Source organism: Notothenia rossii, assembly GCF_949606895.1.
Source record: "Notothenia rossii genome assembly, chromosome: 6".
NCBI classification, from domain to species: domain Eukaryota; kingdom Metazoa; phylum Chordata; class Actinopteri; order Perciformes; family Nototheniidae; genus Notothenia; species Notothenia rossii.
The window spans coordinates 37,712,982-37,732,251 of NC_136909.1; the positions used below are offsets into that span (position 1 = coordinate 37,712,982).

Consider the following 19,270-nt stretch of genomic DNA (forward strand, 5'->3'; position numbering starts at 1 on the left):
TATTTCAGAAAAATTATGTATTGAAGTCAATGGAGAGAGAAAGATTATCTTTTGATCCCCTTTGAATTGTGCCACAAATTACACATATGATGTTTGTCAATTTAAAAGACAATTTTGCAGGTCAACATTTTTTAAATGTGTCGTAAAACTGTGAAGTTGACCGCTCAATGACCTACATCTCTGGTCTCGCACACGTCACCAACACCAAGATGGCCGTCACGTTACCACATTTCACCTCTTTCTTTCAGAATGAGGTGAAAAGTATTAAAAGAGGTGAAAATCATTACAAGGCTGGGTATGTTGAGAGCTGTACATACACACAAGGGGAGTTAGTCGGTTCTGTAAGAGCCAGCATGCGGGACCGGCTTTATAAGGTTTCGGTGAGTAACACGAGTGTAATGTGTAACGTTAATGACATCACTTACGCGACTCTGGGATTTGTAGTCTTTCTAGTTGCGTGTTCTACGACAAACTGTGACTTTTTTTACATGGAAATTATTTTTTAAGATTGACAAACATCATATGTGTAATTTGTGGCACAATTCAAACGGGATCGAAAGATAATCTTTCTCTCCCCATTGACTTCAATACATAATTTTTCCAAAATAAGGTCCCATGGGGCGGAAGTAGAAGGGCGGGACTTCGCCTCTCTATTGCCTCGAGAAAAAGTCCTGCTCCCAGCTTCTTTTCCTGAGCGCTCCAAAGTGTTTGTGTTTGGGTTTAAAGTATCACAACTTATTTTTTGGCTATTTTTGGCGAAAGAAGAAGTTTGTAACTATCAAAGCAGACTGTTAAAGGCTGACTGGTCTTTCGAAATTTGCCAGTGGCATTAAAAAGAGGTCGGGCAGTAAGAACATCCTTTCTGTAGGAAAACAAGGAGGAATGGTTCATCAGTTACCTCTGAGCTCTCCAGAAACTGCAGCACGTCGGGATCCTTCAGCAGGATGGGATGCTTCACTGTTCTCATCAGATACCTGAAACACAGATATTATTTATCATCATGACCACTTTCTGATCTATAATTAATTAATCTCCTTGTTGCTTGTTGTAGGAAACAAGCTTCTTCTTTAAAAATGTAAACTTCCTTAACCATTAAATGGCCAATATATAAATATTTTGGAAAATTGATTGATTGCCATTACACCCTTAATACACCCTTATTACACCCATGATACACTATTATTAAACCTATATTACACTGTTAGTTGACCCATATATCACCCAAGTAACATCAGTATTGCACCTATGTAACATAAATATAACGACCATATTACACCGTAATTACATTGTTATTAGACCTATTTTACACATGGACAGAGCCTGTCAAATGACTGTATCCTTCAAAACAGAAAAAACATTGAAGGGTTTCAGTCCAAATTCAAAAACACACAGTAGAAATCTGAACACATATATATATATATATATACAGTGGGGCAAAAAAGTATTTAGTCAGCCACCAATTGTGCAAGTTCTCCCACTTAAAAAGATGAGAGGCCTGTAATTTTCATCCTAGGTACACTTCAACTATGAGAGACAGAATGGGGGGAAATAATCCAGGAAATCACATTGTAGGATTTTTAATGAATTAATTGGTAAATTCCTCGGTAAAATAAGTATTTGGTCACCTACAAACAAACAAGATTTCTGGCTCTCACAGACCTGTAACTTCTTCTTTAAGAGCCTCCTCTGTCCTCCACTTGTTAACTGTATTAATTGCACCCGTTTTAACTCGTTATCAGTATAAAAGACACCTGTCCACAACCTCAAACAGTCACACTCCAAACTCCACTATGGCCAAGACCAAAGAGCTATCAAAGGACACCAGAAACAAAATTACCAGGCTGGGAAGACTGAATCTGCAATAGGTAAGCAGCTTGGTGTGAAGAAATCAACTGTGGGAGCAATTATTAGAAAATGGAAGACATACAAGACCACTGATAATCTCCCTCGATCTGGGGCTCCACGCAAGATCTCACCCCGTGGGGTCAAAATGATGACAAGAACGGTGAGCAAAAATCCCAGAACCACACGGGGGGACCTAGTCAATGACCTACAGAGAGCTGGGACCAAAGTAACAAAGGCTACCATCAGTAACACACTACGCCGCCAGGGACTCAAATCCTGCAGTGCCAGATGTGTCCCCCTGCTTAAGCCAGTACATGTCCAGGCCCGTCTGAATTTGCTAGAGAGCATTTGGATGATCCAGAAGAGGATTGGGATAATGTCATATGGTCAGATGAAACCAAAATATAACTTTTTGGTAAAAACTCAACTAGACCTGTTTGGAGGAGAAAGAATGCTGAGTTGCATCCAAAGAACACCATACCTACTGTGAAACATGGGGGTGGAAACATCATGCTTTGGGGCTGTTTTTCTGCAAAGGGACCAGGACGACTGATCCGTGTAAAGGAAAGAATGAATGGGGCCATGTATCGTGAGATTTTGAGTGACAACCTCCTTCCATCAGCAAGGGCATTGAAGATGAAACGTGGCTGGGTCTTTCAGCATGACAATGATCCCAAACACACCGCCCGGGCAACGAAGGAGTGGCTTCGTAAGAAGCATTTCAAGGCCCTGGAGTGGCCTAGCCATTCTCCAGATCTCAGCCCCATAGAAAATCTTTGGAGGGAGTTGAAAGTCTGTGTTGCCCAGCGACAGCCCCAAAACATCACTGCTCTAGAGGACACAACAGTGTTTGAAAACCTTGTGAAGACTTACAGAAAACGTTTGACCTCTGTCATTGCCAACAAAGGGTACAGATGTAGCACTGAATTTCGGACTCCAGCTTACAGCTTCCTGCCTGCCAAAGACCAGTATAGAGGAATGTTAGGCCCTCCCACTATTTTCCGAAGAGGGCGTTGCCAGATTTTCAATTTCAGGTTTTAACCAGGAGATGGCGCTTCATTCACAAATACAGAAAGACAAGTTTCATGGACTTTCAGTTGTGTTTTGAAGAGCATTTGAACACAACAATATTTTAGATCAACTAAAGTATATCTAATCTTGTAATTCAATAATATATAGTCTTTATATATTAAATAATCATAATTATAATGTAAATGTTTACATTACACTTCTTTATTTGTTATGCTCATACTTTTACCTTTACAATCGTTTGCTTTAATATGCAGTATATTTTTGTGTTTGCTTCCTCCTGCTCGCTTTCGGACACATACTGTATGATTTATTATTATTATTAATATGAAGATATTATTAAGATAAGATAAGATGTTACTTTATTGATTGAACATTTTAGTTTAGAATGTGCTGTCCCACGGTAATTCAGAAGGCTCACAGGTCACATTCCGACCATTATTTAAAACAATAGGTGCTTTCACACCGTCTACAGTTTGATTTGTATAGAGGGAGCTCTGTCAGTTTTCGAATTACCCATTTGCTTTCGGGGAGCCCTATTTTTCAGAGCACATCCTGCTACTAAATATGTCACACGCACGCTCTGTTGACTGGCGCAGCAGCGCGGATGCGATCAATTGCTATAAAAACACTCCTCTACTAATACTGACGGTGTCACTATGCCGGCGGATGTGGCCGTTGTTGAAGCCTCTTCAGGCTCCGCATCGGCAGGCCTCTCCCTCGGTGTGGAGCTGTCAAGCTCGACCCTAACGTCGCTTACAGCCGGCCAACTAAAAGTTGTTTTCCGTTCACGTTGTCATTTTTAGACTCCTTCGCTTCTTTGCTTGTGAATCCAAAAGCTGTGACGCTTGGCTGTTTTCGTTTTGCCTTATTTTTTTATTACACAGCCAGAGTTAAAAAAATATCAATATGAACATTTCAAATACCGCGCCGGCATCACCGCCATAACCATAGCAACGTAAGTAAGAATGCAGCGCTGCCACGTACAGATGGCAACACCCAGACATATTCACAAATATAAAACAAATATTCAAAAACTGTAATGAACAATAACTATTATTTATTTCAAGAACTGTTATTTACAGAAACTCAACATTTCTAATCTGTGTGACACAAATATGCACGATTGTTTTGGGCTCCCCCTATTTATCTCAAAGTCAGCCATCAGGGGAGCTCCCTCCCTTTTCGGGGGAGCCAAGCTCCCCCTAGCTTCCCCCCATTTCGAACAGTGTCTGTGGCTGAATGGCCAGCGATTAGGTGCGGCGCTTTTATCATAGGTGATCAGAGCTAACTGCCTGCCGTCAGATTTCATTTAAAAAACATCTGATTTTAAGACTATTTATGCGCTCATAAAGAATGATAAGAATAAGAATAATGCGTATTGAACTGGTTTCATTAATTAGTGAGTTTATTTAACACTAGAACCGCCAATCGGGTCAATTTGTGTGATGTGTGTTGTGTGTGTGCAATGTAACTTTTTTTCAATAAAATATTAAAGTCTCCCAGTCCGTGACTTTTCCTGAAAGTGTGTTATGTAGCACCCTATGTTGTTAAAAATTGCATTCTAATAGCGGGATTTGACGGGTTTAGGTAGGCCTATACAAAAACCTCATGCGGTTCTAGTGTTAAGGTAATTAGGTACAGTAGAAGCCCTTTTTTTATCAGTAACGAATTTAGCAGTTGAACATAAAAGTCAACTAACTGAGGGTCACTTGCAATTACAGTGTTGTGTCTAACTGTAAGCTTGTCACTCAGAGTAACCTACCGTTAATTTAACTGCTGGAGAAGAAAGATCAAGGGGGGAGGGGGGCAGAGAGCGGTGGTTGATGGGCCATTAGTTGTGTAAATACACAGCTGAGAGCTGCCGTTTTAAAAAATAGTTGTATGTATTGATTTAAATTGACATGCATCTGCTAAGAATAATAGTACATCAATACATACAACTATTTTTTAAATCAATAAAAACATTTTCTAAATCCATAAATGCCTTTCAATTAATATTGGGAGTCATGTCGTTACTTTGTTGAGAATGTGGCCGTGTAATAAGCGGGATAATTTGCAGCGACTTGTTCCTTATGGGGAAAATAACACCTGTCATATGTGTGTAGAGGTGTGTGTGGTTAAAAAACTTTCATGAAGTGAAGGAGGTTTTCCTTCTATAAAACAGCTGTGGGCAGCAGTGAGTGTCACGGACATGAATTCATAGATCAAGGCAGACTGGTGCACACACTCTCCTGTCCTGCCAGGCGACACGCCCGTTCTAAGCCGTGTCCCTCACTCACATCCCAAGCATCCCCGAAAAGTGTATTATGTTGTTACATCGTTTCAGATGTTATCTTTCAGTTGTGCTCTGTCTATGTTCAGTGATGCAAACTTGTCACCTTTCGGCGAAATTCGCCGTTTTGAATCCAAAATAAGTCGTTTGTGTGATTCATGTAGATCTGCAATACAAATATTTTTCGGGTATGGGGGGGGCTGGGACCCGGAGTAATCTGCGGCCGTGAGCTGTTATGTGCCATCATGACACGCATGGTGTTCTTTTTTTATATATTATAATGAAGTACGAGCTGTGTGCTCGAGTCTTCCTGCCTGTCGGCTCTGCTCATGGATGTATAATAAGGCTCTGCTGTTCCGAGATGATGGTCTAGCTTCAGCAGCTACATTACCTACGGGTGCGTTCGTTAATATTAACTGTGCGTCCGGAGTCACTGTGGCACAGACTGGACCGCTGGTGAACAGCTGTTAGAACGGGCCGTTCAGGTGTTCAGAGCAGAGCTCCCTGTCGGAGTGGCAGAGTGTGATGTGAACTGAAAAGTTTTTCTGTGGCAATATTATTTAAGGAATCGTTGAGCTAGCTAGCTAGCATACATTGTCACTATCTGCTAACGTTAGCTTTAGCCTTCTATTTCTAATCGTTTTTTTTCATAGGCTATAAACAGAGGTGGTATAAGTATATATATATTGTACTTGAGTAAAAGTAGAAGTACTCAGATTTTGTACTTGAGTAAAAGTACTCAGGTCTTGTACTTGAGTAAAAGTAGAAGTACTCAGATCTTGTACTTGAGTAAAAGTAGAAGCACACAGATCTTGTACTAGAGTAAAAGTAGAAGTACTCAAATCTTGTACTTGAGTAAAAGTAGAAGCACTCAGGTCTTGTACTTGAGTAAAAGTAGAAGCACACAGATCTTGTACTAGAGTAAAAGTAGAAGTACTCAGGTCTTGTACTTGAGTAAAAGTAGAAGTACTCAGATCTTGTACTTGAGTAAAAGTAAAAGTCCCAGAGTGTAGGAATACTCTGTTACAGTAAAAGTCCTGCATTCAAAATGTTCCTCAAGTAAAAGTAGAAAAGTATTATCATCAAAATATAGTGAAAGTAGCGACAGTAAAAGTAGTCATTGTGCAGATGGGTCGATTTCAGAATAATAGATATGATATGTTTTATAATGATTGATCATGAAAGTGTTCTCAAAGCTGCTAAAGGTGCAGCTAGTTTGAATGACTTTGTATACTGCAGGGTAGCTTGTGGATTTACTCCAGGTGGAACTAAAGTCTGATTTAACACTTGATTATATTTCACATCATTCATCCACATCTGTAAAGTAACTAAAGGGATTACATATATGGAGTGGAGGAAAAGTACAGCATGTACCTCTGAACTGTAGTGGAGTAGAAAAACAAAGTAGATAAACATTGAAATACTTAAATAAAGTACAAGTATCTCAAAATTGTGCCCAAGTATAGTACTTGTTGAGTTTATGAACTTAGTTACTTTACACCATGTGGCTATAAAGATAAAAAGACTTAAGCCTTGCACAGAGTCACGAAAATATATTTTCAAAATGCTCAACAGTGCTGCCAAAATTATAAACTGACTGCTACACAATTTAAAATAAATGCTTTTATATATTTCTATTAGATGTGACTCTTTGGCGTTTCTGTTATTATGAACACTGCTGCTTTAGTTGTTCTGACTGCTAAAATCCTCTGTCATTCCGTGGGGTGGGGGAGCCGGGGGCTCGGATCCTTGTCACCTTTTTCTTACCTGATGAGTTTGCATCCCTGTATGTTAAAAAGCCTCAGTCACCTTAATTCATGTAATAAAAACATCTCAGGTCAGTAACACTCAAAGCTAAATGTGCAATACCATGTTCAGCTATGTTACTATTTATAATGTTATTGTTGTTACATCAGAAGATGTACATATTGAAATGATTTCTTAACTTACAGTAGGCTATTTTTTACAATGTGTGTTGGAAGGATTTATTAAATTACAATGAATATTGTCATTGTTGAAGGCTTTTAGAGAAGGGTGAACTATAAGCCTGAATTACATAAAATGTTATACCTAAAAACATAAAAGCCACAATAAATAAATAACAATTATTCTAGTTATTTTTACCTCCCGTATTGCTTTCAACCCACCAGCTTTTATGGTGTTGTTACGTCACTAACTGTAAGCTTGTCACATACAGTCTATGGTCACTCAGAGTAACCTACTGTTAATTTAGCTGCTGGAGAAGAAAGATCAGGGGGGGAGGGGGGTGGAGAGAGCTGTGGTTGATGGGCCATTAGTTGTGTAAATACACAGCTGAGAGCTGCCGTTTCATTCAGACTGTTTAAAAAACTGTAACAACGGACTATTTTTCTTAGCGGATGCATGTCAATTTAAATCAATACAGACAACTATTTTTTAAATCAATAAAAACATTTTCTAAATCCATAAAAGCATTTCAATTAATATTGGGAGTCATGTCGTTACTTTGTTGAGAATGTGGCCATGTAATAAGCGGGATAATTTGCAGCGACTTGTTCCTTATGGGGAAAATAACACCCTTCATCCAGATGAGGATCCCTTCGCTACACTTTGGGATCCTGATCGACCGACGAAGCTCCATTAAAATATACATATTTTTGGTGAATTACTGAGTTTAGGCACGTCAATAACGTTTTAATGAAGTTGAATACAGCATATTCATATGTGTCAGTGATTTCATGTCAATTCGGCGAACATAAACATAAATGATCGTGGTGAAGATGATGATTAAATTAGGATTAAAAATCGAGAGCCGGGCTGCATTTCCTCCCGTTCGTTTTTTTCGAACAACAAATTATTTTGTTAAATAACAACATGGTGATGTTTTGTAAATGATTACATGTCTCTTATTTAGCACAGTAGTATGATATCCGTGACATATGGATCTTAACAAAGTTCCGCTGTACATCCAGCATACTGTATCTCACTTTATTTCACATGAGCTCCAGTGTGGAACCCCACTGCACCCCCTGGTGGATCAATGATCCATTGCAGCTGGCTTCATTATAATTACATTTATCTATCACGGGGGCGGTCTCAAGTCAAACTGGAGGTTTTCCCTTGAGCGAGGGCAGATCACGTACCAATCACGGCCCTCGCGTTTCAAACTGTCTGAAATGAATCGCTACATCTGTATATAACAAAGTATTGAGATGAACCTTTGTTATTGACCAAATACTTATTTTCCACCATAATTTGCAAATCAATTCTTTAAAAATCAGACAATGTGATTATCTGGATTTTTTTTGTCATTTTGTCTCTCATAGTTGAGGTATACCTCGGATGAAAATTACAGGCCTCTCTCATCTTTTTAAGTGGGAGAACTTGCACAATTGGTGGCTGACTAAATACTTTTTTGCCCCACTGTATATATATATTAATGTTTTAATACACTTGCATTTTTCAATCATCCTTATAATAACTTATAATTCAACCAAAAAGTTGAAAAAAACTTTCTTTAGGAATGATTATTATGACTGAAGATCTTATATACAAAAATAAATATTCATAAACAAAATATATAAATAAGAAAGAAGAAATTAAAACATCTGTGCGTTTCCATCAGTGTGGAGTTCTGCAGCTCTAAGCTCTATCGGCTGTCACTGGCTGACCTTCCTGTCAATCAAACACATCAGCAAAGGGCAGCAGAATGTCAGCCCCGCCCACCTCTCTGCTCTGGGTCCACAAGTCATAAACACCTTGCTTCCACCTCAGCAGCAACACAGACTGTTGCATACAGTTTTTTTTTATTTGTTTCTCTTTTACAAGTTATTTTGTTTACCTCCTTAAGTTTGTAATCCACTCTTTTGACTTTCCTTTAGTTTTTAATGAGAAGAAAAAGAAGAAAAAAAATTAAACTTTAATCAAGTCCAATTACGATATTTGGGTGTCTTTAAAAGGCCTGTATTTTCTCATCCCAAATGTATCACATTATTCTAAACAATTCAATCTAAAAAAAAGACTTCCCTTTTAATAGGGACGCCAGACTCCTCACCCACACCAAATCATGGCATCACATCACCCCGGTCCTCAAAGAACTCCACTGGCTTCCCGTCTCACACCGCATTCACTACAAACTCCTGGTCCTCACCTATAAAGCCCTCCAACATCTGGCCCCCCCCCTACCTCACTGACCTCCTTATCCTCTACCAACCACCCCGGTCCCTCAGATCCACCTCAGCTGGTTTGCTCTCAATCCCCAAGGCCAAACTCCGGAGCTTCGGGGACAGAGCCTTCTCTGTGGCAGCCCCGAAGCTCTGGAACTCCCTCCCCCAAGACCTCCTTGAGTCTGATTCCCTCACCCTGTTCCAGTCCCGTCTCAAAACCCATCTCTTCAACTCTGCTTATCCTTAAACCCGCCCCTCCCCCCTCTGAACCAACATCTTCCTGACTGCTTTTCTGTTTTTGTTTTGTTTTTGTTTTTGTTTGTGTTTTTGTTCTTGTTCTTGTTTTGTTTGTCGACCTTACTCATAATGTAAAGCGTCTTTGGGTCTAGAAAAGCGCTATATAAATCCCATTTATTATTGTTATTATAATAAAATCAAATATATTTTCCAAACCTTCTGATGTAGATTGCAGTTACCGTTTCAATCCTTAATCCCTCAAAATCTACTTTTTAATAAAATATAACAATTCTTAGATGTTATGTGTCCCTGAAAGCAACGCTGAGGATGGATTTGAAAACTGATCCTACTCACAGCTGCATAACTAATTAATACATGATGTGTATTAATATTGATTGTGCTGCATAATGACTATGAGAACAATTTTGGAAAATTATTTGTTAAAGACACATTTTGCATGTTTTGTGTTTCTGCCCATCCACCAACTAAAACAAAAATGATTATAGTGGCTCTGAAGTGTTTTAAATATCTTCCTCTTATCGTACCTCTCCAGTGCCGATCTCCTCTTCTCCACAAACTCGTTGGACGACTGGTCCTCCTTCCCCACCTTCACCTTGGTCATCCCTGCAGAAGAGTACACACTCATTACCATAAAAACTCATTAGCTCCCGGGACGACAATCACTGCTGATCAACACACTGCACACTGTAGGTCTGATCCGTCAGCGCTGCCGCTGACGGATCATCTCCTATGAGGTTCACATTTACACTAAAGCTTCACAGGGTCAAGCCATGACCCTGTAGTCTTTCATGTTTTTAGGTAGTAGAAAATCCTACTAAAGCACTAACATAGCTTTATTTGTATAGCACTTTTCATACACAAGATGAAAACAAAACATAAGACAAACAGAAAATAAGAAGTATAATTCAAGTCAAATTTGAAAACCTTTTACAGCATGTGTGCATGATACCTTAGACCAGCGGTTCTCAAACTGTGGTCCGACTGCAGGTGGTCAGTAAAAAAATTTTTTTTTTTAAAAACGCAGAACACCTCATATGCAAACTGTACAAATAAGTACATATATAAACATAGTGTTAAAACGCAGATATTTGTTATTGTTAATTATGGACAACACTTCATTTCACCACTGGTTACCCATGGTTACGTGTGCAACACCACAAACATGGATCTGTGGCTAGCATCAGGTTATCTGAAGAGCAAAGGGGTTAACGTTACCGTTAATGAAGATAATGAGAGTCAGTCGGAGGCATCTACAAGCCAGATTCCGCAGGAAAAAACAAAAAAAGGGAAGATTAAGAGAAAATTCTGTGTTCTGTGCTACGAGACACTGGCTAACGAGAACCAGCTAACCTTCGCCGTCAATCTTGGAATCTGGCACTACGTTTATATATGTTTGCAGATGAGGTGGTCCGCAAAAATCCTTGATAATAAATAGTGGTCCGCATAAACCAAAAGTTAGAGAACCCCTGCCTTAGACAACAAGAAGGTCGAAAGAGTATAGAATAAATCCATTTAAATATAGTAAAAATAACCAAACATCAACAACAGATAACCCACTCAGTTAAAGTAAGAAAGAGGTTAAAAAAATGAATAAATAAAATAAAGTAATAAAAAACTAAAATATATTTTTTATTGTTTAATAATAATAATAATAAAAAATATTATTATTATTATCATTACTTTAAAAAAAACGTTTTATTTACCATGAGAAGCGGGGCGTTGCTAATAACAAGCTAAGTAAAGAAAAGTGTGTATTCAGCTGCAAAAAACGTCAACCGAGTGTGCCTCTATTTTCTGGCAGGTTGTTCCACAGTTTTGGATAGGGTTGGGTTAGGCTGGCGTAATGGATGCATTTTATTTGGGGGGACTTTTTAAATATTGAAATAGATTGCTCCCGACACAGGAACATTAAACGGTAGAGAATCAGCAAGACAAGTGGTCTTTGTATGAAGGGTTTGTTATGATCATGGAGAACTAAACACTCTACAATGGTTGAACCAGACATCTTCAATCCGACAGCTGAGCAGACGGCAGAGGGCCAGAAGAAACAAAGCCCAGTCTGCTCTGATTGTTTAACTGGCCGCCTCTGTTGTGATTGGTCAACCGAGAGATGTCACAAGTCCTCCATTCAAAATGTTATAGTAATATTATTTAACATTAGCGTCAATTCATACAAAGTGCCAAAACTGAAATTATTCATAATAAAGAGTAGCACTTTTCAGAATAATATTTATCTTAATCCTCAATTATAACACCGCCAGGTATCTTAATTCATATTTATTTTTAATTCATTTCTATATCAGTAATATGAGCCTGCAAAGTAAATGTAGTTAGTCACTTTTCACCAATGGACATGGACTTGATGGAAGATTGAATAATTTTGTTCTTAATGTGGGGCAAACCTTATTGATACATTTGGTATTTTACATATGATGTCTTATTTGTACTGTTTTTAATTATGTTAAATTAGTTCTTAGTGAAGTAAAGAAATCACCAACATTACATACCTTTGAACTCTGATTTATGTTGTTATATTTATAATGTTGGCTGTTGTTTGCCGTCTTTAACAATGTACCTGAATGACACTTCCAGACTCCTGTACCTCAGTTTGAGAATAACTAGTGTTAGAGAGTGGCTACACTTACCCACAATGCTTTTCTCTGGCGCAGGGGGGACGATGTAGCCTATGTGCAGGTACTTGGAGGCCAGTTTACTGTGCAGACCCAGAAAATCACTGAAACGCCTTTTCACTGAGAACTCCTGGCTCTTAAACAGAGATATGGACGTCTGGAGGAGAGAGAGAGAGAGAGAGAGAGAGAGAGAGAGAGAGAGAGAGAGAGAGAGAGAGATGTGATCCTGCAGCAGTTCTGTTTCAGATATACTCTGTTGCTTCTTCTTACATTTCAAATAGTGGTTTATGTGCATTTAGCTTATTGACTTCACAAATGTTTTTTCAGAAAGGAGAGTAGGAGAAAAAGAGGGAGGGTTGTGTCTTCTAAAACTGTGTGATGCACTATGCACACCAGGGACACATTTAGGTTTAAAAGCCAAGGAAAAGTGCATTTGGCATAATAGCAGTTTATAAATTAATTTCACGGGAAAAACTTTGACCGGAGAGATTTCATCTTCCTGAAAGAGATTTTATCGGTCAAAGTCCGGTACATTTCCGGCGAATGGAAAAACTGTACATAGGAATTTTTTTTCTGATCGAACTGAATTTTCCTACGGTGCCATCCTCATGAAAGAAATTACATGTTTGACACGAGTAAAGGTGAAGATCTAAGAACAGCAGATTTGTTTAAGGGGATTTAATTTTGAAGGAAAACCGGAGATATTTATAGTTGCTGGACTTCAACTGATTTTCCCGCTTAATATCCGCTGACAGATACACTTTACAGAGAACATACTCTTCAGATTCAGCTAAACAGATATGTTCCTCCTTCAAACTTCAGGATTGTGGTAAAAAACTGCAGATGTGTCTGAGATGTTGTTATTCTCACCTTGATCGACACTCTGTAGGCCATGTACGCATTCATCCCATCTCCTGGAACACACACACAAAAACACTCCATTATTTCATCAGCATAAGCAGTAGAGTGCACACACACTATGCAAACAGTATCAAAGGATACATAGACACACTAGAACACACTCAGATACGGGTTGAACTGGTTTCTTGTGTGTTCCTCTAGTAAATCTTTGGGTGTTTCAGCTGTTTTATTTACCGTCTTCTTAGAGCATGTTTACACAAAGGGATGGTCAAGTGAGTGCAGTAAGTAAGAGCTGATAATAAAGTCCTCATGTGTCCTGGTGTGTTCTGATGCCCTCAGGACACTTTGAAACTATGTTCCGTTTGTGCCGTCACACACTTCGGTTTTATGGGGTAACATTTTAGAATAGAAACCAATGATGAGTTTTTTCTCCAATATGTGTATTCTGATGCTTTGAGGCTGGATGTTCATGACCGGCTGTACCCAGAGATTCACGGATTGAAAAAGCTCTTTAGGACATTATTTATGGACTCGTCTTTCTCTTCTCATTCTTCGTAAATTACACATAGTTAAAGGTGGGGTATGTCATTTTGGAGAAACCGGCTCGAGTGCGCTAGAATTTGAAAGTACGCAGCCGAAAACAATCTGCCTTTTCCTTCAGACTTCCTTACAGAGCCCCTTCTCCAATTTTTGTCTTATGTATGCACCTGATCCCATTAGTTGATATATCTGAAAGCCAGTTTGTTTTGTTTATTACAATTCTTCACAAAAGAGCGTAGTGACACATTTGAGCCTGCAGGGGGTGCAAACTGCATGCAGAGCTTCAATGCTGTTGCATCAATAAAGCATTAGCAGAATAATTTGGAAGTATGATGACAGTGTGACCGAGTCAGTGTCGACCTTTATATATACAGTCTATGGTGTCGACGCAGCACTTTACTTTCTGCTGACAGCACATGAAGGGAGATCAGCTGAGGAGAATTATCATCCACAAACATGTTCAGTATCCTCAAGGAGAAAAGAAGAAAGAACAGAAAGAAAAGGTGGGGAAGGCTGATGGGAAATGTAGTCTTAGTTTGTAGATACACTTTAATAGAGTAGTGCAGGAGAGAGTTCTACTGTAAACCTTGAAAATAGTTTGAGTGCTTCCTGTTCCCTCCTGAGGTTTTTTTCAAATTTGTTTATGGTTAGATTTCCGAAATAAGGTCTTTGGTTAACACAAGATTGAGGTTTTGTTCAACGACTTAAATACGTCAGTGAATACTGGACATGTGAATGTCCTAAGCTTTAGCGTGTCAGAAAAAAAGCGGTTGCTAACAAGAGACTAAATGAGACTACTAAACTACACCGAACATTAGCCACTTTTAGCTTAGCGGTGGTGACGTGAAGTCATGTGACCGTTGTGTATGAAGTTAAGATTACATGTCAATTGTTAGACTTTTTTAACCAAAGCCACTTAGATAGACTCGGTGCAGTGTCTTTCCCAAGGACACAACGACAAGCTGACTGCAGTGGGGATTGAACCAGCTCTCCCCTGATCCAAAGATCAACGCACACCCCCACTGAGCCACAGCCTCCCCCCAAATGGATAGCCTTACGTTAGCTTTTTACTCCTGTCTATTGCAGTAATGCTTCAGAAATCATAAAAGCTGTGTTAATGTGGGAATTATCCCGGTGAACAAAACTTGTAAGTATCATAAACGTGTGTTTGCCAAATATGGTATTTCCAGCAATATTTGAAAATCCAATGAAAAAAAAAAAGTCTTTATAGTCAGGAAAGCCCTTGCGATCTAACTTCCAGGTCAGCCTACAAAACGCACCAATCTGTTTTAAGTAAATGAAAATAATCATCAAATTCCAGAATCTAATTGGGAATCCCCTTTTCCTGCTGTAGAAATGCACTGATATCAGCTGAATTTCTCTTTCCTGTTTAAAATACACATTTCATTGTTCAAGGATATTCCAGGACTACAAGGAAGTGGAATCAGAGTGTACTCACCCACTTTCTCTGGGTCAGAGACTGAAATGTGCATGTCGAATGAATCGTCGCCCTTCTCCTCTTCAATCTTACAAAACAGAAACAAAACATGTGTGAAAACGGTCATGTTTCCAGTTTTACAGGTTTCCATTTCCTTGACTTTCATTCTTCCAGTAAAGTTTGATCAGTATACTAAGAGGGCAGCTGCATGTTAGTAAGAGCTTCAGGGAGAAAACATACTTTTCTCCTTCTCTGTTTAATGCTTGAAAAGTATATATTTGATTTTGAATTTTCCATCTGTTGATTACGGAGCCCTGGAGGGTTCATAGAGAGAAAAATAAATAAAACGTGGCCACGTTTTACTTTCTCGTTCGCATGAGATACCTTCTCGTGCGCACGAGTTAATAAAGCGTGGCCTCGTTTTGCGTGTGTGTGTGTGTGTGTTTGTGTGTGTGTGTGTGTGTGTGTGTGTGTGGGGGGCATTTGTTTATGATAGTATAGTTCGTTACGGTGCACTCCGGCAGGACTATAGCACATCGAGATTAAGATTAAACAAATGTCTTTCACTTTGGAATACACATACAAGTATAACTATGGAGAACCAGATTTGTGTAAATTACTGTTCGTGGTAATTTGAAAACAAATGCCGGTGGTGTCGGACACACAGAAACACACCGAACACGCACACAGAGCTGAGCGCACGCACGCATGCACGCACGCACGCACGCGTTTATAGGACATATCAGGACTTGTGAAAAAAACGTGACAAATGGGGACATGCCTTTCCAAAGGTCCTCGGGACCTGGGAATCAAAGTATTTTATATCCATGCTTCCTGGAAGACATCCATCTATTGAGCTTTTGTCTAATGCTATATTTTGCGGACACCTGATTTTAATACTACTTATGAGGACATGAACAGGTTTATTTGACTTATGAGCCCCTTAGCAACACACACTGATATTTCATGTTTATATGAATTGTGACCCCATAGATACACACTACATTTTCAAGTTTAAGGGACTTATGGAGACCCAGTAATACACAAAATAGAGTCTGTATTTGCAACTATGCCTTCATTACTTATGATTGAAATATCTGCATAAAACATTAAAAAACTAAAACTTCAACATTAAATAATTAGTCATGTTCGCCAGTCAGGTAACCTCTGACACGAAAAGTCTATTCATATTAACTTGTTGATACAACATATTAAAACTGAGCAGTCCAGAAACATAAACAAGCTAAGTTAAAAAGGTATATAATAAAAAAAAGGATGAAACACTTTATTTGTTTCTACATTTAATGAATTGCTGGCAAAATATATAAATTGAAGTATACACCAGAATAGGAGAAAATAGGAAATTAAAAGAGGCTGCCCTCATGACTATTCCTTTACCAAACAATAGTCAACTAAAAGTCACAGGATTGTGTCAACTATTCAAAATGTAGTGCTTTTTAACTACAAAACCTGTCTGAGTATTATTGTTGCCAGAGTTGGGTTCATAATTTCCCTGTTATGAGAAAGACTAATAGCAACAACTTAAAAACATTGTTTGTTGACTTAGAACCTAACAACCAATTATTTGGTCATATAAATTGGAAAATAACCTTTTTTTACACCCAGAATAGACCACCCACAACCCAGAAACGTTAGCCCCTATCCTCTATTGTGTGAGACAGTGAAGTCGTTTTTTGCTTGTAAAAAGCACGGAATTAACTTTTTATTAAAACTTCCAGCTTCTATGAAACATGACAAGTGTACACTATGTTTAGTTAACCAGTCTAAATAACGTACAACGTTTAATATAGTTTACCAAAGTTACCATAAATGAAGCATGTTACAAGTAGCCCTCACTCCGAATTCTTTCTTAATAGTTGAAAGACCACATCAAACAACTTGTGGGCAAGAAGAAATCAATGGTGAAAACTTCGGAAATAATGATGGAATTAACCATCTTTTGAAGTACTAGTTATATTATTTGTTGAGACAGAACATAGTCAAACCTTATTTATGAAAGACATGATGGCATAACTGTAAATAATTGTCAAAAACACATTTCCTGTTGGCTGAAAGTGACCACAAGAGGGGGGTTGGAAAACACATTAAATCCCTCATGGATACATGTCAACATATTAACATTTGGCAGCGACAGTCAAGCTTATGTGACATGCTTGTACAAGAACAAAACTAATTAAATAATTCAAGGAAAACAAGATAATATCAAAACCAAGCCAAGCACACACATTAACACAAGACGTCTGAGGTTAGGCTGATTATTAAATCCCTACCAATAAAACTACAGGGAATGAAGAAACAAATATTATTTTCAAACTACAATTGTACCTCAGACGAAGTTGGCATGTTCTAGTCCTATGTATTCATCTTCCTTTTTAATGACATGATTCTGTTGTGAATGTAACATTTGATGGCAACTCAGTCCCTGTCTTTCAGAGCTACTGGCTCTGCCTTGAGACAGGAGTCACAGTCCTTTTTACCTGGTACTCTGCAGCTTGTTATGAAAGGATACAAATGCCGCTCAATAGCCTTCACTTCGTCACCTGTCCACTTTCTTTCATCTTCCCAGCTGTCATAAATGGAAACAAGACACAATGTATTTGAGAAATTGCTCTGTTAAAGTGAAAAATGTGGGATATGATAGAAAAAAGTATAGTTTGTTTTTAAATGATAGCATCATCAAATGTGTGTGAATGATGGCCTCTGTGATCAGTGAATGAATGGTCAAAATGTTGGCATACATTTGCATGTGAATGGGCATATGTTGGCATGTACTGTAAAGTGCATTAGTTGTACAAAAAAGTAGAAATGTCCTTTAGAAATCCAGTTAAGATCAATTCATTTTTCTAATAGAGTAATGTAAATACAAAATGCTTATTTACCTTGCATTTCATTGGAGCACTTTGAGGAAGCTTTGTTGAAGTGAAGTGTTGTGTTGTGTTCTTCTGTGAATCTGAAAGGATAAATTAGAATATAATGCATGATAAAAGCACATACTGCCATTCCTTCGAAAGCAAGACTTAATAATTGTTTTCACCATAAGTATATTTACATCAAATATTGTGTTATTTGGGTTCCAATATAGAAATAGTTTGAACTGTGCAATATCTGCTACCAAACAATATGAGGACGATCTAACACACACACTCTACACTCGTTGGGTTGTACAATATGGGTACATTCTCTGAAACACATCATGACTACACAACCTAAAGACGTTATCTGCTACCCAAAAATATGAGGACAATGTAACACACACACTCTACACTCGTTGGGTTTTACCATATGGGGACGTTCTCTGAAACACATCAAGACCACACAACCTAAAACAAAATGAGGACATGATGACTGAAGTTACATAAAGTCAGTGTTCCTGACTTCTGAGGTGTGCTGTTGTTGTTAAAAAAAACTGAAACCCCCATAGTAATAAGTATGGATCTACTTCCCTATTAATTAAATCATGTAAACTGATACACATTAGGTTAAATTGGAAAATACATTTGCAAAAGGAGAGAAAATACATTATTTGGGGGCAATAAAGATAATTTTCATGTTATAAGAGGTAGATACTGCTATCAAATGGTAGGGGTTAGAAACAAGTAAAAGTTATATTGAGATTCTACATTTATTAAACAATATATTAATTGTAATGAGGTAAACAGGCATTTTATGTAGGCATTGGACTTGATAGACACATGAATTTACCTTGTATAGAAATAGTCTACAGTAAATGTTTAATTACCTGGTGGAGAGATGAGGTGGATCTCTGGCTCGCTTCAGAGTCAGCTAAAAGCTGAGCCGTGATTATGTCACTCAGTTTCTGCATTTTAAAATACAACAAGAATGTGTCAGAAATCCATTGACTTTTCATGTAGGGGACACAGATTTTAGTAAAAACAATTCACATGAGGATCTGGGCTTGTAACTCAAGACTCTATATAAATAGTTTGAACTGCACAATATCTGCTACTCAACAATATGAGGACGATGAAACACACACACTCTATACTCGTTGGGTTGTACCAAATGGGGACGTCCACCAAAACACATGACTACACAACCTAAAGACGATATCTACTACCCAACAATATGAGGACGATGACACACACACACACACACACACACACACACACACACACACACACACACACACACACACACACACACACACACACACACACACACACACACACACACACACACACACACACACACACACACACACACACAC

The 19,270-nt window shown here is 38.4% G+C and overlaps 1 protein-coding gene across 1 annotated transcript in view; it reads right to left on the bottom strand.

Moving 5' to 3' along the window:
• Positions 1 to 19,270, bottom strand: part of snx2 (sorting nexin 2) — a 68,323-nt gene that overhangs the window by 20,231 nt on the left and 28,822 nt on the right. The window contains exons 4-8 of the mRNA XM_079689228.1: positions 15,043 to 15,109; positions 13,053 to 13,096; positions 12,198 to 12,339; positions 10,077 to 10,155; positions 899 to 974 (exon numbers count right to left, since the gene is read on the bottom strand). Coding sequence (XP_079545354.1) covers positions 899 to 974; positions 10,077 to 10,155; positions 12,198 to 12,339; positions 13,053 to 13,096; positions 15,043 to 15,109 — 408 coding nt within the window. The remainder of the gene's footprint in view (positions 1 to 898; positions 975 to 10,076; positions 10,156 to 12,197; positions 12,340 to 13,052; positions 13,097 to 15,042; positions 15,110 to 19,270) is intronic.